Source organism: Oryx dammah, unplaced genomic scaffold (assembly GCF_014754425.2).
Source record: "Oryx dammah isolate SB20612 unplaced genomic scaffold, SCBI_Odam_1.1 HiC_scaffold_15, whole genome shotgun sequence".
Lineage (NCBI taxonomy): Eukaryota > Metazoa > Chordata > Mammalia > Artiodactyla > Bovidae > Oryx > Oryx dammah.
In genome coordinates, this window is record NW_024070199.1 from 26,289,529 (window position 1) to 26,315,961 (window position 26,433).

A 26,433-nucleotide genomic window follows, 5' to 3' on the forward strand; every position below is an offset into this window, starting at 1 on the left:
GGAGAATGTAAGAGTGCAAGAGAATATAAAAAGAGCATGCATTGCCACCCTTTCTTCCCTCAATTTGTTGCTAACAGTTTTTCTTCCTTCACCTACTTAAGTATGCATTTGTTAATGTTTACTCACCACACTTCATCTACCCTGTGCTAGCTACCAGTCCAAACTGGACACTGTGTAGGGGGTGACCATAATCACAAGTCCACAGCAGAGTTGGGGAAACAGAGACTCAGAGAGAACCTTTGGCTTCCCAAGCATACACAACAAGGAAGTCATTAAGTCAGGCCCAGGGTCTCCTTCATAAGAAATTCCCTAGAGGGTATAAAGCTTAGAAACACTGCAAACCACTAATCTAAGCCATACCATTAATTTCTAGTTTCCTCTCCCACAGACCCATTAGTTGTCTCTATCTCAGGGCCAGAACTGGGGGAAGATGTAAAAACAAAAAGGATTCAATACTCACTCTTCTTTGCCTACTGGCATCAGAACTGTCTTTGTGGTTTCCCCTCCACCAAGCCTCTCCAAAGAGGAAGAGATCTTCTGCTGCAAGAGACAGCAGAACTGAATTCACCTCGTCTCCTCCAACCCTGTGGAGGGGCTCAGAATATTTATAAGTCTCAGCATTTCTTTTGTTCTGAGAGTCAGTCAGATGAAGATCATGATTTTTAATTACCGTTTTGCCCAGAGGTGATCATTAAATCACAAAAAGGAATCCAAACAGCACTCTTGATTTTCGACATAATCATATGTATTTTATTCCGAGTTTCAAGGTCTCAGGGATTTGAAAAAGAGATTTTCTCAGGAGCCTCTGCATGCAAATCCTCGAGGAAATATAGACTTAGGAAATTGTTTACACAGTATGAAGATAATTTAACCCTGGTGTCTTTGGAAGCTCAATATTTTACTCAAAATTTCATATTAGGGATTTTCTCTTCCTTTGTCTTTCTTCTACTGTTTCTTTGACTTTTGGGTACTATTGCTAATACATAGCTAATGACATTTTTAATCCTATAGAAATAAAAACTATCCAGAAAGCAGGAATAGAAGGAACATACCTCAACATAATAAAAGCTATATATGACAAACCCACAGCAAACATTATCCTCAATGGTGAAAAATTGAAAGCATTTCCCCTAAAGTCAGGAACAAGACAGGGCGCCCACTTTCACCACTACTATAAAACATAGTTTTGGAAGTTTTGGCCACAGCAATCAGCAGAAAAAGAAATAAAAGGAATACAAATTGGAAAAGAAGAAGTAAAACTCTCACTGTTTGCAAATGGAAAGATCCTTACATAGAAAACCCTAAAGACTCCACCAGAAAATTATAAGAGCTAATCAATGAATATAGTAAAGTTGCAGGATATAAAATCAACACACAGAAATCCCTTGCATTCCTATACACTAATAATGAGAAAATAGAAAGAGAAATTAAGGAAAAAATTACATTCACCATTGCAATGAAAAGAATAAAATACTTAGGAATATATCTACCTAAAGAAACAAAAGACCTATATATACAAAACTAGAAAACACTGGTGAAAGAAACGAAAGAGGACACTAATAGATGGGAGAAATATACCATGTTCATGAATCGGAAGAATCAATATAGTGAAAATGAGTATACTACCCAAAGCAATCTATAGATTCAATGCAATCCCTATCAAGCTACCAACGGTATTTTTCACAGAGCTAGAACTAATAATTTCATAATTTGTATGGAAATTCAAAAAACCTCAAATAGCCAAAGCAATCTTGAGAAAGAAGAATGGAACTGGAGGAATCATCCTGCCTGACTTCAGGCTCTACTACAAAGCCACAATCATCAAGAGAGTATAGTACTGGCACAAAGACAGAAATATAAATCAATGGAACAAAATAGAAAGCCCAGAGATAAATCCACACACCTATGGACACCTTATCTTTGACAAAGGAGGCAAAAATATACAATGGATTAAAGACAATCTCTTTAACAAGTGGTGCTGGGAAAACTGGTCAACCACTTGTAAAAGAATGAAACTAGAACACTTTCTACCACCACAGACAAAAATAAACTCAAAATGGATTAAAGATCTAAATGTAAGACCAGAAACTATAAAACTCCTAGAGGAGAACATAAGCAAAACACTCTCCGACATAAATCACAGCAGGATCGTCTATGACCCACCTTCCAGAATATTGGAAATAAAAGTAAAAATAAACAATGGGATCTAATTAAAATTAAAAGCTTCTGCACAACAAAGGAAACTATAAGCAAGGTGAAAAGACAGCCTTCAGAATGGGAGAAAATAGTAGCAAATGAAGCAATTGACAAGCAACTAATCTCAAAAATATACAAACAACTCCTGCAGCTCAATTCCAGAAAATTAAATGACCCAATTAAAAAATGGGCCAAAGAACTAAACAGACATTTATCCAATGAGAACATACAGACAGCTAACAAACACATGAAAAGATGCTCAACATCAGTCATGATCAGAAAAATGCAAATCAAAACCACAATGAGGTACCATTTCACGCCAGTCAGAATGGCTGTGATCCAAAAGTGTACAAGCAATAAATGCTGGAGAGGGTGTGGAGAAAAGGGAACCCTCTTACACTGCTGGTGGGAATGCAAACTAGTACGGCCACTGTGGAGAACAGTGTGGAGATTCCTTAAAAAACTGGAAGTAAAACTGCCTTATGACCCAGCAATCCCACTACTGGGCATACACACTGAGGAAACCAGAATTGAAAGAGACACGTGTACCCCAATGTTCATCACAGCTCTGTTTATAATAGCCAGGACATGGAAGCAACCTAGATGTCCATCAGCAGATGAATGGATAAGAAAGCTATGGTATATATATATATACAATGGAGTATTACTCAGCCATTAAAAAGAATACATTTGAATTATTTCTGATGAGATGGATGAAACTGGAGCCTATTATACAGAGTGAAGTAAGCCAGAAAGAAAAACACCAATGCAGTATACTAAGGCATATATATGGAATTTAGAAAGATGGTAACGATAACCCTAGATGCAAGACATCAAAAGAGACACAGATGTATAGAACAGTCTTTTGGAGTCTGTGTGAGAGGGCAAGGGTGGGATGATTTGGGAGAATGGCATTGAAACATGTATAATATCATATATGAAGTGAATCATCAGTCCAGGTTCAATGTATGATACAGGATGCTTGGGGCTGGTGCACTGGGATGACCCAGAGGGATGATATGGGGAGGTAGGTGGGAAGGGGGTTCAGAATGGGGAACACGTGTACACCCGTGGCAGATTCATGTTGATGTATGGCAAAACCAATACAATATTGTAAAGTAATTACCCTCCAATTAATATAAATAAATTTATATTTAAAAAAATGAAAATATAACATGCACATCTTCCCACACATACATGTTTTTAACCTTATGGCATAAGTGACCAAATGATGCATACTTTATATATTTAAAGCATATCATTTCCTTTTCCTTAGCACTCTCCTTCCTATATGATCTCCCATCCATCAGTCACTCTCAATTATCTATGTTTATAACCAAAAACACCTTTCTATATCTTCCTACTCACTGATATAAAAAATAATTACCACTATAAAGACTTTACAATTGATTACAAACTTCATATTTTTGACCCTTTGCTCTTTTCATCTAACAGAATTATACTAAAATGTCTATAAAAGTCTATGTTGTGGATATATTCTAATACATCAAACCAGTCCCCATTGATAGAGATCCATAATTTCTATCCAACAGCAATGCTAAAATATTCAATATTGTACATACACTTGATATTCCAGTACTTTTATTTTAATGGGATAAATTTCCAGCATGTATCCCATGGACCCCCTCCTCAAGTTTGATTCATCAGCTAGAGTGGCTCACAGAACAGAAGAAAAGTTTACTAATAGTTACCAGCTTATTATAAAATGATCTGATATAGGATACAGATGAACATCTGGATAGAAGAGATGAATAGGGCAAGGTCTACAGAAAGAGTATGGAGCTTCCACGCCCTTCTCAGGTACACAGCTCTCCAGCATCTCTACACTTTCACCAACCCAGAAGCTCTTGGAATCCCATCAATTTGAGGTTTAATGGAAGCTTCATTGCACAGGCATGATTGATTAAATCATTGGCCATTGGTGATTGAAACCAATCTTCAGCCCCTCTCCCCTCCATGGAATTCTAGAAGTTCTAGGAAGAGACTGGAAGCTCCAACCCCCTAATAACAAGGTTGGTTCTTCTGGCAACCAGTCAGCATCCTTAGATGAGGCCCCAAAGTCACCTCATTAACATTACCAAGCATACCTTTATCTTTGTCATCCCTTGAATTCCAAGGGTTTTAGGAGCTCTGTGCCACAAATGGGGTAGGAGACTGAATATATTCAATACATTTTATATTATTATAATTTGTCAATAATAGATATTAGTCTAATATTTGTCACCATCATTAAACTACATATTTCACTGATCTATTATTAGTCTCCTGGTTTGCTTAAGGTATTTCTTCCCCAACAAAAGTTTTTAAACATCATACAATAAAATATGACTACTTTTAATACATTCATAATTACACTATATAACACAGATCTGATACAACTATCTAAATTTGAGAAAATGTTAATTCTTACTTTTATTACTACAAAGTCCTCCTAACTAAATCCTTGATTCATCCATTGCCTCATACAGTCTATTCCCAACACAGCAACCAAGATCATCTTTTTAAAGTATGTCAATAAATAAATAAAGCATGTCACTGTGTTATAAATTCCTGTATTCAATTTCACTCAAAGTACCAAGTTTTATAATGGCCTGCAGAAAGCAATATGTTACATCTCAGTGCTTATCATCATTTCTTTCCCTCACTCTTGTCAATAAATAAAACTGCTATGCTTTTATTCATACATGCCAAAAGTATCACCTTATATCCAGCAACCCCACTCTTAGGCATATATCTAGTCAAAACTACAATTCCAAAAGATACATATACTCCTATATTCAAAGCAGCAATATTCACAATAGACATGACATGAAAACAATATAAATGTTTATTTACAGATGACTAGATAAAGATGTGGTACATATATTGATGATAATTTTGGTAAATTCTTTGGAAATGTCAAAGAATGCTCAAACTCCCTCTCAATCACACTCATCTCACACGCAGTAAAGTAATGCTCAAAATTCTCCAAGCCAGGCTTCAGCAATACGTGAACAGTGAACTTCCAGATGTTCAAACCGGTTTTAGAAAAGGCAGAGCAACCAGAGATCAAATTGCCAACATCTGCTGGATCATTGAAAAAGCAAGAGAGTTCCAGGAAAACTTCTATTTCTGCTTTATTGACTATGCCAAAGCCTTTGACTGTGTGGATCACAAAAAACTGTGGAAAATTCTGAAAGAGATGGGAATACCAGACCACTTGACCTGCCTCTTGAGAAACCTATATGCAGGTCAGGAAGCAACAGTTAGAACTGGACATGGAACAACAGACTGGTTCCAAATAGGAAAAGGAGTACGTCAAGGCTGTATATTGTCACCCTGCTTATTTAGCTTACATGCAGAGTACATCATGCAAAATGCCAGGCTGGAAGAAGCACAAGCTAGAATCAAGATTGCTGGGAGAAATATCAATAACCTCAGCTATGCAGATGACACCAACCTTATGGCAGAAAGTGAAGAACTAAAGAGCCTCTTGATGAAAGTGAAAGAGGAGAGTGAAAAAGTTGGCTTAAAGCCCAACATTCAGAAAACTAAGATAATGGCATCAGGTCCCATCACTTCATGGCAAATAGATGAGGAATAGATGAGTGTTCTTCTCACTGGAAACAGTGAGAGACTTTGTTTTGGGGGGCTCCAAAATCACTGAAGATGGTGATTACAGCCATGAAATTAAAAGACGCTTGCTCCTTGGAAGGAAAGTTATGACCAACCAAGACAGCATATTGAAAAGCAGAGACATTACTTTGCCATCAAAGGCCCATCTAGTCAAGGCTATGGTTTTTTCAGTAGTCATCTATGGATGTGAAAGTTGGACTATAAAGAGGGCTCAGCACAGAGAATTGATGCTTTTCAACCGTGGTGTTGGAGAAGACTCTTGAGAGTCCCTTGGACAGCAAGGAGATCCAACCAGTCCATCCTAAAGAAGATCAGTCCTGGGTGTTCATTGGAAGGTCTGATGTTGAAGATGAAACTCCAATACTTTGGCCACCTGATGCGAAGAGCTGCTTCATTTAAAAAGACTCTGATGCTGGGAAAGATTGAAGGCAGGAGGAGAAGGGGACGACAGAGGATGAGATGGTTGGATGGCATCACCGACTCAACAGACATGAGTTTGGATAAGCTCTGGAAGTTAGTGTTGGACAGGAGGCCTGGCTTGCTGCAGCTCACGGGGTCGCAGAGAGTCGGACACGACTGATCAACTAAGCTGAACTGAACTGAATATCCTCTGAAGGGTTACATGTTATGAATTTAGCAACATTTATATGCTTGCTTTTTTTGTATTTTTTGATGTTCAACATTGACTTACAGTTTTTAACTCCTTGCTATATCCTTTATCATTTTCAATGGCACTCATACCATATCCCTTGATCTTAGTATCAACATATATTATTTTCACATATCAAGGCCTATATTTAAAAAATAGTTGACCCAGTTGGAACTTTTTTTCATTTATATTTTACCCCGTTTTATAAATTTCTCTTCCTTATTGAGAAAAATGTGTATCTAAAAAAGTAAATAATAATTAAACTACTTGGGAACCCTTAAAGGCATACAGAAGTGCAGCCACTCTGTTTTGTATTTTACCATTATTTGATGTGCAAAAAATATGTTAAAGTTGGTCACAAGATTTCCATTTGAGAAGCCTCAAAATGCAATTTGTTTCATTTTTAGAAAAAATAAAATTTCTGTCAAATTAGATTTCATTCTATCAGAATATTGTGGATAAAATAATATAGAAGTTTAAATAACACTTCTAAAGTTTACATTTGGCAATAGATTAAGGAATCAATTTAATTATCATTTCTTGTAGCAACTGAAGCTCTTTGTGTCTGTTTGGACCTCACTAAAAGGAGGGGAATCGAGTTAGGATGCTTACATGTATAATATGGAACATATTGCTGCAAAACTTGAAAATTGCTTCATTTGAAAATTTTCAGATAAAGAAATAAAGAGAGCTGGAAGTAAGACTCTTACAGAAATATGTCCATTTAGGAAATGGGCATAGAGAGGGAATGAAGCAGTGTCCTATATTTCCCTTCAGAGTTGAAGATAATGAAGAGATGGGAATTCACTTTGGATCTACCTGAGGGAGGCACAGTCCCCAGAGTAAAGCAAAAATGATTAAAACAATAGGTCCATAAGAATTAAAGACAGATCACACACAGGAATCTTAATTTCCTTATTCCATATATATATATATATATATATATATATATATATGATCTACACCTCAGAGAAGAGACTTAGAAAGCTTCTACCCAGTTTTTAACCAACAGCATTACATCATTATACTCACATTAACTCTTTCTGTGTCTAATTACTAGCAAGTGTGATAATTAAAGGCTTTGACTTTTCCCACTGCTTGAAAGGACAACATAATTAGAAATTACACTAGATCATAAACATTTCCTAAGAATATGTCTAGGTCGTCTCCTCTTAGAATCAAGGAAATCAAGCCTCAAGAACCTGAAATTACATTTCCAGTACCAACAGAGCGACAATCAATGATAAGGGAATCAGCTCTGTGGTTTTCTGAACTAAGAAGGGTGAATTTCTGAATTCAACTTACATACCTAATTTAATTTACAATACTCATTCCTTGTTTTGAGATGAAAATTGGGAACCTAATGTATGCCTAGTCTTTCTCATTTTGTGTAGTTCTGAGACTCAAGTGATCCCAGGGGATCTGTTGGAGAGGATCAGAGAATGTTCCAAAACATGAGTGGGCTCAAATCATATCAGTCAGGAAGTTTCCTCTAAGAGGATAAAGCTCTCACTCTTTTACATTTATGGCTTTTGCTTTGTGACAAGGGAAGTTACTTAATTCTCATAGACTCTTTTCTTGAATTACAAACAGAATTCTTGGTTCTGACCACATGAAGTCTGAGGTGTATTAGAAGCCAGCACCTAGTTGCTAGGGCCCCTGCTTGCAGTTCTACTGATGAGGGAAGACCTCAAGTGAATGAGGAAATGTTGAGATGAGAGTAGAATGATAGTGTCCTAAGCCACCCCTCTTCTCTCTTGGTTTTTTCAGCTGGTATGTTTGCATATGGTAGCACTGGCCTTTCCTCTGTAAGCTGTTTGTGATATCCTTTGCTATATTTAGCTTATAAAAGCTAAATACACAGCACTGTATAGTGATAAAGGTAAAGGCAGATTCTATGGGAGTAGGTTGGGATAGTGTCAGGCATCCACAGTGTTTGTACTCTTTAGTGCTGAACTTTCCTAGTGGCTCAGTGGTAAGAATCCATCTTCTAATGTAGGAGATGCAGGTTCAATCCCTGGGTCAGGAAGATCGCCCAGAGAAGGAAATGGCAACCCACTCTAGTATTCTTGCCTGGGAAATCCCATGGACATGGAACCAGTCCACGGAGTCACAAAAGGCTCGGACATGACTTAGAAACTCAACAACAGCAAAAATACTCTTTCGTAGGATGAGACACTATGGGAAGAGCTGAGTTGTTCTCTAATGGAACAATTTTGTCCTGTATCCACAGATTCCCTTAGAGAAGAATGGCTCCTGGAAATGTCTCCTTTGTGACTGAATTCAATCTGTTGGGATTAACAGACTGACATGATCTCCAACTCCCTCTGTTCTTCCTGTTTCTAGGAATGTACATGGTCACTGTACTGGGAAATTTGGGACTTATAATGCTAATTGCATTGAATTCACACCTATACACCCCCATGGACTTTTTCCTCTTTAACTTGTCCTTCATATACCTCTGTTATTCTTATGTATTTACACCCAAACTGCTGATTAACTTCTTATCAAAGATGGATATTATTTCTTATATGGGATGCAAGACTCAGCTCTACTTTTTCCATTTTTTAATCATTACTGAATGCTATCTGCTGACACCAATGGCCTACGACTGTTATGTAGCCATCTGTAAACCACTCTTCTATAATGTTGTCATGTCCCTACACTTTAGGAGTGTGTTCCACCCTTATGCTTGTTTCCTACTTAATGGCATTTTCTGGTGTCATGGTTCACACTGAATGCATACTGAGACTGACCTTCTGTGATGCAAACAACATCAACCATTATTTCTGTGATGTCTTTCCTTTGCTCAAGCTCTCCTGCACAGGGAGCCACATCAATGAGCTGGTAATTTTCATTGTGGTGGGCATCAACATCATTGTGCCCAGTTTCACCATCTTTGTCTCTTATGGTCTCATCCTCACCAACATCTTCCACATCAGCTCCATAGAGGGCAGGTCCAAAACCTTCAGTACCTGCTATCCCCAATCATTGCTGTTTCTCTTTTCTTAGGATCATATACATTTATGTATCTCAAACCTTCATCTGCTGGGTCTATGGATGAAAGAAGTCTCTTCTCTCTTTACACCAATGTGTTGCCATGATGAACCCTTTAATCTACAGCTTGAGAAAGCTGCTCTGAGAAAATCTCTGAGTAGGAGAGAATTTTGAATTGATAGAATATCTCTCTGTGCAGTTGGTCACAAGGCAGAAAGGTTCTGTATTTAATAATTTTGTTGACAATCTTTTTGTTTCTTTTTAACCAGGTAGAAGGAAATCTGAGTCATCTCTCAATTTATTTCCACTCTGTGTAGAGCCATACTTCTCTCTTACCTAACCATTTGCTGAATTTCTCACAGTCTCCCATTTATTAACACTAATTAGAAAAAAAATATTACCTCTTGCTTTTTTTTTCTCAGTTTGAATATATTTCCCCTCTGGAAATAGAAAACTGCTCTATAGATGATGAAACATGGAATATTAGGGTGACATAGTGTCATTGAGGATGTCTTATCTGCTACTTGCCATTGGAAGTATGAATTAGATGATTTTTTCTCTTCCTGTCTTTTCAATCTTCCTTGAGAAAGACTGCATCTCCTTAAATGCCTGAGATGAAAGGTTCCATAATGACTGCTAAGTATAAACCACTTTACTTCTCTAAACATTACACATTATATTTTCCTGGAAAAATTTTTTATTAGTTTGCACATCTAGTCCTGCACATAACATATTGTTAAAATATATTACCTGGATGTGAGAGCTAAGTTCAGAGTAGTAATTTGCTTCTACTTTATGTCATTGTTTTTGTTTCAGTAAACATGGAAAGGAGAAAATACTCTAATTTGAAAGTTGACTTTCAAACTTTGTCTTTGGGTTGTATATGGCTTTTTCTCAAGGTGAGTATCAGAAAAGTTTACAGCAGTATCAAAAAGTTTTTTGGATATGTCTCCTCAGCCTAAGAAATAAAAGCAAAATTAAGCAGAAGGGACTGCATCAAATTGAAAAGACATTGTAGAGCACAAGAAACTTAGCAAAACACAAACTCAGTCTACTGAATGGGAGAAGATATTTGAAAACATTATGTCTGAAAACAGGCTAATAATATCCAAAATATAAAAATAACCTGTATTACTCAGCATCTAGAAAACAAAGAACCCAATTAAAAAATGGGCAGAAGTGTACTTTTTCAAAGACATATGGATGACTACCAGACCCATGACATGATGTTCAGCTTCACTTATCTTCAGAGAAATGCAAATCAAATCCAAGGAGATACCTCATTACTGTCAGAATGGCAAACAAAAAGGCAATAAGCAAAAATTGTTGGTAAAGATGTACAGAAAAGGGAATCCTCATGCACTGTTGGTGGCATGTAAACACAACAGAAAACAGTATGAAAGTTTCTCAAAAATTAAAAATAGAACTACTATACAGTCCAGACACTCCACTCCTGAGTATTTACCTAAAGGAAACAAAATCACTAATTCAAAAATATATGTACACCCTGAAGTTCATTGAAGTATTATTGGCCAAGATATGTATGCCTAAAGTCACAGGGATATTACGGATGATTGGATAAAGGAGACGTGGTATATATTTATACAATGGAATACTTCTCATACATAAAAAAGAATGAAATCTTGCTATTTGAGACAACATAAATGAACTTAGAGAATGTTAAGTGAAATAAGTCAGATAGAAAAAGACAAATACTGTATGATTTCACTTATATTTGGAATCTACAAAACAGAAAAAATAAACAATGTAGGCAAGCAGAAATTGTTACAGATACAGAGAATAAACAGACTGTTGCCAGAGGGAAGGAAGAGGGGGCAGGAGAGAAGTTGGTGAGAGACTTTAAGAGATATAATCTTCCAGTTGCAAAATAAACAAGTGATAAGCATGAACAGTGTGGGGAATATAGCTGATTATTATGTAGTATCTTTGAATGGTTAAAGTTGGTAACAAGACATATTGATGTTAATTTCAAAGTGTATAGAAATAGCAAATCAGCTTATTACTCATTCAGTTCAGTTCAGTCACTCAGTCATGTCCAACTCTTCACGACCCCATGAACGCAGCATGCCAGGCCTCCCTGTCCATCACCAACTTCCGGAGTTTACTTAAACTCACGTCCATCGAGTCAGTGATGCCATCCAGCCATCTCATCCTCTGTCGTCCCCTTCTCCACCTGCCCCCAGTCCCTCCCAGCATCAGAATCTTTTCCAATGAGTCAACTCTTCGCATGAGGTGGCCAAAGCACAGGAGTTTCAGCTTTAGCATCAGCCCTTCCAATGAACACCCAGGACTGATCTCCTTTAGGATGGACTGGTTGGACCTCCTTGCAGTCCAAGGTACTCTCAAGAGTCTTCTCCAACACCACAGTTCAAAAGCATCAATTCTTCAGCACTCAGCTTTCTTCACAGTCCAACCCTCACATCCATACATGACCACTGAAAAAACCATAGCTTTGACTAGAAGGACCTTTGTTGGCTAAGTAATTACCCATTAGGAACTAATATAATATTGTTGGTAAGTTATACCTTAAAAGAAAACAAAGAAATGTATAGAAAAATTGATCAGATTTATGGTTACCAAAGGCAGGGATCTGGAGAGAAGAGCAAGTGGATAAAGATAGGACAAATATCCAGTTCTAAGATAAATAAATACTAGATGTAATATACAATATGATAAATACAAATAACACTGCTAAATGTTTTGTGTGAAAGTTGTTAAGAGAGGAAATCCTTAGAGTTCTCATTACAAAGAAAAAGGATACTTTTTAAAAAATATATAAATTTATTTATTTTAATTAGAGGTTAATTACTTTACAGTATTGTATTGGTTTTGCCACACATCAACATGAATCCACCACAGGTATACACGTGTTCCCCATCCTGAACACTGCTCCCTCTTCCCTCCCCGTACCATCCCAGGTTCGATGCATGATACTGAAAAAGGATACTTTTTTACCTTTTATTTGGTATCCATATCAGATGATGGATGTTCTTATTGTAGTTATTGCTTCATGATGCATGTAAATCAAATCATTATACTGTACACCTTAAACTTACACAATGCTGTATAAAAAAACTGAAAGTGTTAGTTTATCAGTAATGTCCTACTCTTTGTGATCCCACAGACTGTAGCCCAGAAACTCCATGGAATTCTCCAGATAAGAATATTGCAGTAGGTAGCCATTCCCTTATCCAGGGGATCTTTCCATCCCAGGGATTGAATCCAAGTCTCCTAAATTGCAGGCAGATTTTTCAGCATCTAAGCCATCAAGGAAGCAGATTATATTTCAAAACCCAGAAGAAATGAATAAAATGGAAAAAAATTCCATGTGTTTGGATTTGAATATATCTTGGATACTATGTACTTATCAGATATATCATTTATAAGCATTTCTTCCATTGTGTTAGTCCTCCATTCTCTTGATGATATCTTTGAAACCTCAAAAGTTTTTAATTTCATAATTTTCAGCATCCACTTTTTGTTTTGTTTTGTTTTTCATTTGTCCTTTATTAGTCATATCTATGGATAAGGCAATGGCACCCCACTCCAGTACACTTGCCTGAGAAATCCCATGGACAGAAGAGCCTGGTGGGCTGCAGTCCATGGGGTCGCCAAGAGTCAGACACGACTGAGCGACTTCACTTTCACTTCTTACTTTCATGCATTGGAGAAAGAAATGGCAACCCATTTCAATGTTCTTGCCTGGAGAATCCCAGGGACAGGGGAGCCTGGTGGGCTGCCATCTATGGGGTTGCATAGAGTCGGACACGACTGAAGCGACTTACCATCAGCAGCAGCAGTCATATCTAAGAACCATTGTCCATCCCAAAGTCAAAAAGATTTACTCTGATGTTTTCTTCTGAGTTTAATAATATTACCTTTCATAATTAGATATAAGGTTTATTATGAATTAACTTTCTTACTTTGTGCAGTGCTCCAAATTCATTCCTTTAAAACAGACTTAATTATTTTAGTAGGTTTTGTTGAAAAGACTTTTCTCTCTACCACATAATCTTGGCATCCCTGTTGAAAGTCAAGTGAACATAAATGGAGTGGCTTATTTTCAGACTCCCTGAGATATATATATATATATATATTTTTTTTTTCCCTCACATGTGTGTATGTAAATGCAGTGAATTCATATCTGTGCTCTAAATGTAACCTCCAATTAAAATAAATAAATTTGTATTAAAAAATAAAATAAAAGTTTTATTTCCATTGGTCAAAAACAGAGGTGGGCATGGTGTTATAATATTTTTAAACTACAATTTTCATCATTTGTGACCATCGTGAACAGTAAGACAGAGGATAGAGAGGTAAAGGTAAGAACTTTTATACTTTTTCTCTCTTGAACTTGTTCCTAGAAAAGCTGCTTCCCTTACCTATTAATATTCCTCCATAGAACTAAAAGCCTTCTTCCAAGGAGATAACAGGAAGTGAAAGTAGAAGGAAAAACAATTACCAATATGTTCTCCATCAGTTCAGTTCAGTTGCTCAGTCATGTCTGACTCTTTGCGACACCATGGACTGAAGCATGCCACGCCTCCCTGTTCATCACCAACCCACAGAGTTTACTCAAACTCATGTCCATTGAGTCGGTGATGCTATCCAACCATCTCCATCCTCTGTCATCCCCTTCTCCCCTCCCTCCTTCAATCCTTCCCAGCATCAGGGTCTTTACTAGTGAGTCAGTTCTTCGCATCAGGTGGCCAAAATACTGGAGTTTCAGCTTCAACAACAGTCCTTCCAATGACTATCCAGGACTGATTTCCTTTAGGATGGGCTGGTTGGATCTCCTTGCAGTCTAAGGGACCCTCAAGAGTCTTCTCCAACACCACCATTGAAAACCATCAATTCTTTGGCACTCAGCTTTCTTTACAGTCCAACTCTCACATCCTTACATGACTACTGGAAACACCAGAGACTTAACTAGATGGACCTTTGTTGGCAAAGATATATCTCTGCTTTTGAATATGCTATCTAAGTTGGTCATAACTTTTCTTCCAAGGAGTAAGCATCTTTTAATTTCATGTCTACAATCACCTTCTGAAGTGACTTTGGAGCCCCCCAAAATAAAGTCTCTCACTGTTTCCATTGTTTCCCCATCTATCTGCCATGAAGTGATGGGACTGGATGCCAAGATCTTACTTTTCTGAACGTTGAGCCTCAAGCCAACTTTTTCACTCACCTATTTCACTTTCCTCAAGAGGCTCTTTAGTTATTCTTCACTTTCTGCCATAAGGGTGGTGTCATCTGCATGTCTAAGGTTATTGATATTTCTCCCAGCAATCTTGATTCCAGCTTGTGCTTCATTCATCAGCCCAGCGTTTCTCATGATGTACTCTGCATAGAAGTTCAATAAGCAGGGTGACAATATATAGCCTTGACATACTCCTTTTCCTATTTGGAACCAGTCTGTTGTTCCATGTCCAGTTCTAACTGTTGCTTCCTGACCTGCATATAGGTTTCTCAAGAGGCAGGTCAGGTGGTCTGGTATTCCCATCTCTTTCAGAATTTTCCACAGTTTATTATGATCCACACAGTCAAAGGCTTTGGCATAGTCAATAAAGCAGAAATAGATGTTTTTCTGGAACTCTCTTGCTTTTTTGATAATCCAGTGGATGTTGGCAGTTTAATCTCTGGTTCTTCTGCCTTTTCTAAAACCAGCTTGAACATGTGGAAGTTCATGGTTCACATACAGTTGAAGTCTGGCTTGGAGAATTTTGACCATTACTTTATGAGAGTGTGAGACGAGTGCATTTGTGTGGTAGTTTGAGTGTTCTTTGGCATTGCCCTTCTTTGGGATTGAAATGAAAACTGACTTTTCCAGTCCTGTGGCCGCTGCTGAGTTTTCCAAATTTGCTGGCATTTTGAGTGCAGCACTTTCACTGCATCATCTTTTAGGATTTGAAATAGCTCAACTGGAATTCCATCACTTCCACTAGCTTTGTTCGTAGTGATGCTTCCTAAAGCCCACTTGACTTTGCATTCCAGGATGTCTGGCTCTAGGTGAGTGATCACACCATCATGATTATCTGGGTCATGAAGATCTTTTTTGTACAGTTCTGTGTATTCTTGCCACCTCTTCTTAATATCTTCTGCTTCTCTTAGACCCATACCACTTCTGTCCTTTATTGAACCCATCTTTGCATGAAATGTTCCCCTGGTATCTCTAATTTTCTTGAAGAGATCTCTAGTCTTTCCCATTCTGTTGTTTTCCACTATTTCTTTGCATTGATCGCTGAGGAAGCCTTTCTTATCTCTCCTTGATATTCTTTGGAACTCTGCATTCAAATGGGTATATCTTTCCTTTTCTCCTTTGCTTTTTGCTTCTCTTCTTTTCTCAGCTATTTGTAAGGCCTCATCAGATAGTCATTTTGCTTTTTTACATTTCTTTTTCATGGGGATGGTCTTCTCCCTGTCTCTTGTACAGTGTCACGAACCTCCATCCATAGTTCATCAGGCACTCTGTCTATCAGATCTAATCCCTTGAATCTATTTCTCACTTCCACTGTATAATCATAAAGGATTTGACTTAGGTCATTCCTGAATGGTCTAGTAGTTTTAAAGCTGGTCACACTCTGCCATTTGAGAAGCCTCAAAATGGAAGTTAAATTTGTTTCATTTTTAGATAAGGTAAATGTTCTTTCATATTAGTTTTTATTCTGTCAGAATATTGTAGAAAATATGACTGAGCAACTAAACTGTGCAACTGTTACAGTTGAATGTTGGAGGAAGGAAGGCAAGATTCACAACCATCTAACTCTGTAGTCCCTAGTGTTTTCTATAACAAGAAGAAACTGATAACTTCAGTTACTGAATTTTTACAGAAAGTTACCCAACAGGAGAATCAGGAAGAAATTTCAGGTGTGTGTTAGAGTTATAAACTGTAAGTGTATAAAATATAGAAGGGACATCTGTGCTGTATGCTTAGTCGTGTCCAACTCTTGTGATCCCTTAGGCTGTAGCCTGCCAGGCTCCTCTGTCCATGGGAATTTCCAGGCAAGAATACTGGAGTGAGTTGCCATGCCCTTCTCCAGGGTCTCCTGCATTGCAGGCAGACTCTACCAACTGAGCTATGAGGGAAGCCCTCATCAAAGGGACATAGAGTATTGCAAATTATTTCAGCGATTTCCCGCAGACAGAACAACTGAAATGAGTTATTTCAACATTTGAAAACATTGAGATAAAGAAATAAAGAAACTTGAAAATGGGACCCTTCGAGAAAACACATTCATTTAAGAAATGGACATAAAGAGGGAATGCACTAGCTTTCTCTTCAGATGTGTAGATAATGAGGAGACAGGAATTTACTTTGATCCACCTGAGGATGTTCAATCCCTAGAGTAAGGTGAAAATGGTTAAAAGAGTGAGTCCCTAAGGAACTAAAGACAGATCATGAACCATGTATATAGTTTCCTTCTTTTTTTTTGTTTTTTTTTTTTTTTTTGTTTAATATATGATCGACTCCCTGGGGAATTGTTGGAGTAAACCTCTAGTCTGTTTTTAACCATGTGCCTTACATCATTACACTCATATTAAATCTGTGTTTAATCAAGTTGCGAGTGTGGTAATAAAATGCTTTATTTTCCTCTACCTCTTGAGGGGACTGAAAATAACCAGAAATTATGGTAGTTCATAAAGTTTTTGAGGGCATATGCCAATGCTGTCTCATTTTAGAGTCAAAGGAATCAAGCCTCAAGAATGTGACATTGCATTTCCAGTACCAGCAAGGTGAAGACTAATGATAATGGAGCCAGCCCCAAGGTTTTCTGCCCTAAGGAGGGTGAGTTTCTGAATTCATCTTACATGCTGAGTTCAATTTGCAAACTTATTCCTTGTTCTGAGATGAAAATTCAGGGTCCATTGTTTCTCATTTTGTGTAGTTCTGGGAGTCAAGTGAAGCTAGTGGATAAATCTGTCTGAGGGGGCTCAAAGGACATATCAGTCAGGAAGTTTCCTCTAAATATGTGTAACTCTCACTCTTCTAACTTTATGGCTTTTAACTCTGTGACAAGTAGAGTAGCAACTCTTATAGATTCTGGTCCCCTCATCTTGGATTCGAAAGCATATTTTTGATTTAGACCATGTCACAGCTAATCTGCATTAGAAGCCAGGGCCAGGTTGCTAGGATTACTTCCTCCAGTTATAGTGGTGAGGGAAGAGTTGAAGAAAATAAGGAAATGTTGAAATGAGAGGAGAACAATTGTATCCCAATCCATCTGTCTTCCCCTTGGATTATCCAGCAGGTATGCTTGCATATGGCAGGACTGACCTTCCCTCTGTAGGCTGTTTGTGATGTACTTTGCTATATTTAGCTTGTAACAGCTCTAATAAAGGGCAAGTCCACATCACTCTGTATTGTAATAATGGTAAAGTCAGATTCTATGGGACCAGGTTGGGATAGTGTCAGGCATTCCCAGTGTGTATACTCTTTTGTGCTGGGCTTCCCTGGGGCTCAGTGGTAAAGAACCCTCCTGCTAATGCAAGAGATGAGGTTTGATCCCTGGGTTGGGAAGAACCTCTGGTAAAGGAAATGTCAATTCACTCCAGTATTCTTGCCTGGGAAATTCCATAGACACAAGAACCATGAGGGCTACAACCCATGGGGTCACAAAAGAGTTGGATGCAACTTACTGACTAAACAAGAAAAAAACTGAGCTCTTTCGTAGGATGAGACACTATGGAAGAGCTGGGTTGTTCTCTAATGGAACCCTTTTGTCCTGTATCCACAGATTCCCTCAGAGAAGAATGGCTCCTGGAAATGATTCTTTTGTGACTGAATTCATTCTGTTGGGATTAACAGACCGACCTGATCTCCAACTCCCTCTGTTCTTACTGTTCCTAGGAATGTATATGATCACTGTTCTGGGAAATTTGGGGTTGATAATCCTAATCACACTGAATTCAAATCTGCATACCCCCATGTACTTTTTCCTCTTTAACTTGTCCTTCATAGATCTCTGTTATTCTTCTGTGTTTACACCCAAAATGCTGATTAACTTCACATCAAAGAAGAATATTATTTCTTACATGGGGTGCATGACCCAGCTCTACTTCTGTTTTTTTGTCATTTCTGAATGCTATGTGCTGACATCAATGGCCTATGATCGCTATGTGGCCATCTGTAACCCACTTTTGTATAATGTTGCCATGTCCCCTAAAGTGTGTTCCAGCCTTGTGCTTGCTTCCTACTTGATGGCATTTTCTGGTGCCATGGCTCACACTGGATGCATGCTGAGACTGACCTTCTGTGATGCAAACACCATCAACCATTATTTCTGTGATGTCCACCCTTTGCTCCAGCTCTCTTGCACAAGTACCTATGTCAATGAGCTTGTAGTTTTCATTGTGGTGGGCATCAACATCATTGTGCCCAGTTTCACTATCTTTGTCTCTTATTGTCTCATCCTCACCAATATCCTCCAAATCAAGTCCACAGAGGGCAGGTCCAAAGCATTCAGCACTTGTACTTCCCACATAATTGCTGTTTCTCTGTTCTTTGGATCAATGTCATTCATGTATCTCAAACCATCTTCTGCTGGTTCTATTGGTGAGGAAAAAATCTCTTCTGTCTTTTACACCAATGTGGTTGCTATGATGAACCCCTTAATCTATAGTTTGAGAAACAAAGATGTGAAAACTGCTCTGAGAAAAATCCTGAGTAGGAAATAATTTTGAATAGAGTATCTCTCTCTCTGTGAAGTTGGTCAAGGGCAGAAAGTTTCTGTGTTTAATCATAGTAACTTTGTTGACTATCTTATTTTTTTTTCACCATGTGGAAGGAGAGCTGAGTCATCTCACAATTTATTTCCACTTTTTAGAATTGGTCTCTCTTTTCTTACCACTAGCACAATTTCCTTTCCTCACTTTCTCCTGTTTATTAATACTCCAGAAAAATTTATTAAATCTGTCTTTTCTATCAGTTTGAACTTTTCCCCTGTTGAAATAGAAGACTTGTCTACTGATGATTAAATCGGGGAACATTAGTTTGATGTTGTGTCTTTACGGTTGTCTTATCTGACATCTGCCATTGGAAGCATGAATCAGAGAATGTTTTCTCTTCTTTTCCTTCCAGTCTTCCTTGAGCAAGAATATATTTCATTTAATCCCTGAGATATAAAGTTACATAATGGCTAAGTATAAAAATTTTTGTTTTTGTTGCCAATGCACATTTTGCTTTTTTGACAAGAAGTTTCTTACTTTTACACAGCCAGTCCTGCACATAACAGGTTATTAACATATACTCCTGGATGGGAAAGTATAACTCAAAGTAGTAATTGCTTTATTTACAGTTGTATATTTCTTAATGAAGACAGCTAGAATAAATTTAATTTTGTGTTTTAAAGTCTACTAATCTCAGTATACTTTGCTTCTGCTTTATCTCATTATTCTTGTTTAATTAAACACGGCACAAAGGAAAATATTCTAATTTGAAATTTGACTATGCTTTGTCCCTGGGTCACATGAATTTTTCTCAGGATGGGTATTTTTTTTTCAGTTTTTTTGTTGTTGTTGTTTTGTTTGCTTATGAAAATAATTTATTTTGTGCTTGTTGTTGGGAAATAGGAAGCCTATGGACCTGAATACTGGGGAAATGACTGGCTTAAGTAAGGACACTATTTTTTTCCAAAAAATTAAGAAAAAAAAAAGGAAAATTTTTAAGTGTTTGTAATTCAAGGAACAGGATTTGGTAGATTAAAGAGTTCAGAATCCTGTCATGAGGCCAAGGTCAACAAGCCACATTGCCAATAAATAAGAGGTCTTTGTGGGGGTTTCTCATGAGGGTCAGGAACTGCATTTAAATATGGGTTTTTAACCTATTCCATCTAATACATTAAATGTTTAGTCCATAAAGCTTTAATAAACTTATGATACACAGTGATCGTACTATAGTAGGGTCTTTTGAGATGAAGGTAGAAATGTTGTAACTACCTGTGAGGAAAAAGTTATAGGACATTTTATCCCCCCAAAGATAAAATAACTATTAGTGATTTAAACTCAAATTAGGGATAAGGAATCTAGGAAATAAAATTTTGAAAATAAAAGACTCATTTTATGATTCCCTTCCTTTTCTAGAAGACCTAGAAATATGAAGGAGATCACAGGATTTCTATGGATAGAATGAAAAGTTATTTGATAATTAAAAAATTAAACTCATCAACCTCCAACACTGTATGTGACCTGGGCAAAACTTTATCACTTCTGTTTTGTTGGCTACTTCCTCATGGATTTTAGGGTATAAAATACTCAAAATGCTGTTAGAAAATAACAATCTGAAAGAAATATTTGATGACTAATTCAAGCTATGACTTTTCTCAAATAGGATGTTGGATTACTTTTATTTGGAGAAAATACGGGGAAATGGTTACTCTAAAATACTTAAACGATTCTGTGCACAGTCTTTCAGTTGTGTCCCACTGTTTGTGACCCCATAGACTGTAGCCCTCCAGACTCCTCTGCCCATGGAATTTTCCAGGCAAGAATACTGGGAGTGGGTTGCCATAGTTTTTTTGTATATGGCCTTTATTATGTTAAGGTACCCTCTAGGCTTTGTATCTGTAGTGTAGTAGTTATCATGTTTGCCTCACATGTCAAAGATCCCTGGTTTGAAACAGGGCAGAAACAGACTTTCAGAAACCTAAGGATCTCTGCTACTCCCTAATTTCTATGGCTCAGTGATAAAGAATCTGCCTGCAAAGCAAGAGACCCAGGTTCGATCCCCGGGTTAGGAAGATCCCCTGGAGAAAGAAACGGCAACCCACTCCAGTACGCTTGCCTGAAGAATCCCATGGACTGAGGAGCCTGGTGGGCTACAGTTCATAGTGTCACAAAGAGTTGGACAAAATTGAAGGGATTTAGCACTCATGCACATGTACCCTCTATGACTTTCTGGAGAGTTTTTATCATAAATTGATGCTGAATTTTGTCAAAAATTTATTGTATGATCATATTGTTGATGATCATATTGTTTTTATTCTTTGATTGGTTGATGTGGTATATCACATTGATTGATTTGCAGAATTTGAAAAATCCTTGCATCCCTGGGATGAATTCCAATTGATCCTGGTGTGTGATCTTTCAAAAGTATTGTTGGATTCAGATTGTTAGAATTTCGTTGAGGAGTTTTGCATCTATTTTCACCAATGCTATTGGCCTATAATTTTCTTTTTTGTGCTCTTTTTCTGGCTTTGGTTTCAGGTCTTAGTGGCCTCATAGAATGAGTTTGAACCTTTTCCTTCCTCTGCAATTTTTTGGGAACAATTTCAGGAGCATATGTGTTAATTCTTCTGTAAATGTTTGGTACAATTCCCTTTGAAACCATCAGGTCCTGGGCTTTTGTTTGCTGGGAGTATTTTAATAACAGTTTCAAATTTAGTGCTTGAGATTGGTCTGTTCATATCTTCTATTTCTTCCTGGCTCAGTCTTTGGAGACTGTGCTTTTCTAAGAATTTGTCCATTTCTTCCTGGTTGTCCATATTATTGGCATACAGTTGCTCATCATAGTCTTATGATTCTTTGTATCTCTGTGGAGTCATTTGTAACTTTTTACTTTTCATTTTTAATTTTATTGATTTGAGTCCCCTCCCTTTTTGAGTTTTGCTAAAGGTTTATCAATTTTTTTTATCTTTTCAAAGAACCATGTTTTCATTTCATTGATCTTTGCAACTGTTTTCTTTACCTACTGCATTTATTTCTGCTCTTATCTTTAGGATTTCTTTACTTCCACTAGCTTTATTTTTTTCTTTTTATGTCTAGAAGTGCTTTATTTTGGCCTTAACCTGATTTGATTTGCTTTAGGTTGAGTATTACCTCACACCTGCCAAAATGGCTATCATCAAAAAAATCCACAAAGAATAAACGCTGGAAAAGGTGTGGAGAGAAGGGAACCCTTCTACACTGCTGGTGGGAATGTAAATTTGTATAGCCACTATGAAGAACAGTATGGCAGTTCCTTAAAAAAAAAAAATAGAACTACCATATGACAGTGCAATCCCACCCCTGGGCATATTGGAGAAAAGCATCAACTGAACAGATAAACATGCACCCCAATGTTCATTGCATCACTATTTGCAATAGCCAAGACATGGAAGCAATCTAAATATCCATTAATAGAGGGATGGATAAAGAAGTCATGGTGCATATATACAATGGAATTCTACTCAGCCATTAAAAACGAATGAAATAATGCCATTTGCAGCAACATGGATGGACCTAGAGATTGTTATACTGAACAAAGTACATAGACACAGAAGGGGAAATATCATATGAAATCCCTTATATTTGAAATCCAACAAGAAATAATGTAAATGAACTTACAGAACAGAAAGTGATTCACAGAGTTAGAGGATGAACTAATGGTTGCCAGGGGAAGGATGGGAAGAAGAGATGGGGAGTTTGGAATGGATTTGTGCACACTGCTATATTTAAAAATGGATAAGCCACAAGGACCTCTGGTATACCATAGGGAACTCTACCTAATGTTATGTGACAGCTTGAATGGGAGAGGAGTTTGGGGAAGAATGGAAAAATATATGTATACGGCTGAGTCTTTTCACTGTCAACTGAAACTATCACAATATTTCTATTCTATTTCTCCAATAGAAATTAAAACTTTAAATTAAAAAAAAAGAACTGCTTTCCTTACTTATTAACATTCCTCTGAAGAACTCAAAGTCTTCTTAGAGTGAGATAAGAGGAGGTGAAATTAGATTGCAAAATAATTACCAATTTGTTCTCCCGTAGTATTATAAATTTTTCTGCAATTAAAAATTTAGGCATACATTTCAAGGATCTTAATCTGATTTTTAAAATTTTTCTTAAGAGCTCTCATTTGGGAAATTCACTAAAGCAATTTTTTTAATTAATTCGAATCTTATCCAAGTCAAAATTTCCCACCAATGGGAGCTGGTTACTTAGGATATCTTGAAAACATTTAAAAATATTTCCAAAACATTTCCCAATGATAAAATCCTCATTCTCTGACAAGGACCTACTCAGAGACAAATAATATTCTTCCTTAATTCACAGGCCAGAATGCTGCAGTGGGTAGACTTTCCCTTCTCCAAGGGATCTTCCTAACCCAGGGATTGAACCCAGGTCTCCCACACTGCAGGTGGATTCTTTACCATTCTGGCCTAGAGAATTCCATGGATTGTATAACCTAGGGGTTGCAAAGAGTCTGACACGACTGAGTGACTTTCACTTTCACTTAATTCACAGGGAGAATTATCAGAGATCGATTTTTCACACTCTGATAGTTTTGATTATGAAGAATATTGTTACTTTCAGGACAGATGCTATTTGTAAGAAGGCTTTCTTTTCCCATTTAGGAAAAAAAAAAATCTTTAGACCCAATGCTCTTTTTCCTCATCTATTATCTATTATGTTGTACACTGTTTGGAGAATTTATGATCTAACGAATCTCAGAGGCAAGATATTTTTCCTGTGTTGATCATTGATAGCTAGTTGATACCCTACATAGATAACCCTGATTATTGCACTTCTCTTCAAATAATGCATGTACTGTTACACTCTGGGATTTGTTAAGACACATTTTTGCATGCTATTTTTCATTCTTTCATTGGTTCAGAAATTTCTGGCTATGGACTTTTTTGAGGAAATGAAGGGGCACTCAGATATGGCCACTTGGTTCTGAAGAGGACATGAAAACTGAGCACTGACCACATGGAATGACAGGTCCTTTTTCTGCTTGATTATCTTCACTTAGGGTCTGAAAAACACAGTCAGCTTAGTCAGCTTTTAATACATCATAACTTCCACTGGGATCTTTACTATATATAATCAGACATTCTTTGAGATGGAGAGCCAGGACTGGTACAAGGATTTCCCAGAAGAGAGTCTATTGTCTCTTATTTAAAATTAATATCATAAGCATTTGTGAAGTTTCCTGGGGTATTTCTAACCTCTGTTTATATAATTAGTAATTTTTTCTATACATTGGATTATTTTTCAAAATGCTATATCATGTGTCATACCTTCTCTTACCTAATTTAGCTAGACTAGTAGAATTAAATACTATACAATGTATTTCAAAGATTGTAAACAACAGGTAGGGAGCTATGAAAAAATTTCAAAAAACCAAAAAATTTTAGATGGCACACTCTTAATTTTTATTCATTAGAAATTCAGTGCCTATTGGTCTTGCCCATCTCTCTCTCTCTCAGGAGTTGTTATGAAAATAAATAAATCACTTAATTTTGGTAGCACAAGTCACTGTTTTGTGTGTGAGGAACTACTTTTTGAGCAAACTGAAGACATTCTTTTGAGAGTTTGATGCTTTTCTGTTAATAAGAGAAGGCTCTTATATTTCAAAATGATTATCTTCCCCTTCCTTCCACTAAATGTAAGCAATGTGTGTATAAATATAGACATATAAATGTTTATTTTTCACATGGAAACACATATATATTTCTAAAATAAGTTGAACTTACCAAAGCAATTGCTTTGTCTCAGAAAAGTAAACATTCTCTAATTTTCTTTAATATGGTTTTAAGAAGGTTAAATTTTTTACAATAGTTAATTTGTGCAAAAGACTTCATAAATCAAATTGGTCTTTTCATGGCTTCTCATCAAAGATAACTCTTACTCAATTTCTTATTTGGTTTTAACCAATATTTAATAATTTTGAGAAATATATTTTTATTACATTGCTTGAATTTCCAAGTGGGTAATGGAGAACCATCAGAGGTACTTGAACTAGAGACAGATACACCAACGATTTCTGACTTCAGTGTTTATGGCTAAATAAGAGTGAGTATTTTCAAAAATGCTCAAATAATCATTAGAAGCCACTAAAGTTCAGTATTACAGTAGTTCAATTTAAACATCCAAAGTCAGAAATTGTGTGGTGGCTAAGGAACATGGGTGGAGGTAATTGTGGTTGCAGATGTTGTGATTTGGTATAAGAGAAATGTTGAATATGTTCTGATGGCTCTTAGAGAAAAATAACATGATTTTCAGAAATATTTATTGATTTTCTTCTAGGTACTCTGCATTGTCTTAGATCTGGGAGCCATATAGTAAACAAAGTAGAAGAAGTATTTTTCTTTATAGAATTTACAGTTTCTAGAGGAGCACAGATAATCAGGTGGCAAAAAAGTCTGATGAGTGCTGTGGTGGAGAACCTAGTGAAATTTATAAGCATGGATAATGACAGCTGTTGTTTATTGACTATTTACCATATTCCAGGTATTTTCTTAGCCAGTTCACTTAAGCTTTTTCCATTAAATCAACACAGTAGTTCAATCAAACAGAAGCTGTTTCTACCATCACTATTTTACAGGATGGAACAGAAAGAGAAATCACTTGCCCAAAGAATTATAGTTTGTAAGTAGGAAATTAAGGTTCACAACACTATCTCCAACTCCATAGTCCCTATTCTTTTCTGTGATGAGAAGAAATTGGTAACCTCAGTTACTGAAATGTAACAGAAAATGACCCAGTGGGAGAATCAAGTAGAAATTTCAAATAAGTTTTTTGTTTTTTGTTTTTTTTTACTTTACAATTCTGTATTGGTTTTGCCATACATTAATTGACATGAATCCTCCACAGGTATAGAGGAATGTTGTTGTTGAGTTGCTAAGTCTTGTCTGACTCTGTGACACCATGGACTGTAAACCACCAGGCTCCTCTGTTCATGGGATTTCCAGGTAAGAATACTGGAAGAGATTGCCATTTCCTTCTCCAGGAGATCTTCCCGACCCAGGGATCAAACCCGTGTCTGTTGCATTGGCAGGCAGTTTCTTTTCCACTGAGCCACTGGGGAAGCCCCATAGAAGGAGTATGCAACATTGCAAATTATTTCAGAGATATTCTGGAGAGAGAACTGAAATGAGTTGCTGCAACACTTGAAAATTTTCAGATAAAGAAATAAGGAAATCTGGAAATAGGAGCCTTACAGAGAATATGTC

The 26,433-nt window shown here is 37.0% G+C and overlaps 1 protein-coding gene and 1 pseudogene across 1 annotated transcript; both read left to right on the forward strand.

Annotated features, from left to right (window-relative positions):
• Nucleotides 1-8,730: 8,730 nt before the first annotated feature.
• LOC120874383 lies at nucleotides 8,731-9,652 on the forward strand (annotated as a pseudogene).
• An 8,595-nt stretch (nucleotides 9,653-18,247) lies between these two features.
• Nucleotides 18,248-19,174, forward strand: LOC120874406 (olfactory receptor 147-like). Its single transcript, XM_040255777.1, has one exon. The coding sequence runs from the start codon at nucleotides 18,251-18,253 to the stop codon at nucleotides 19,172-19,174; it is 924 nt and encodes a 307-aa protein (XP_040111711.1). The 5' UTR covers nucleotides 18,248-18,250.
• The last annotated feature ends 7,259 nt before the right edge of the window (nucleotides 19,175-26,433 follow it).

Coding starts and splice junctions, on each gene's coding strand:
- LOC120874406 (XM_040255777.1), top strand. CDS start 18,251: ATGGCTCCTGGAAATGATTCTTTTGTGACTGAATTCATTCTGTTGGGA.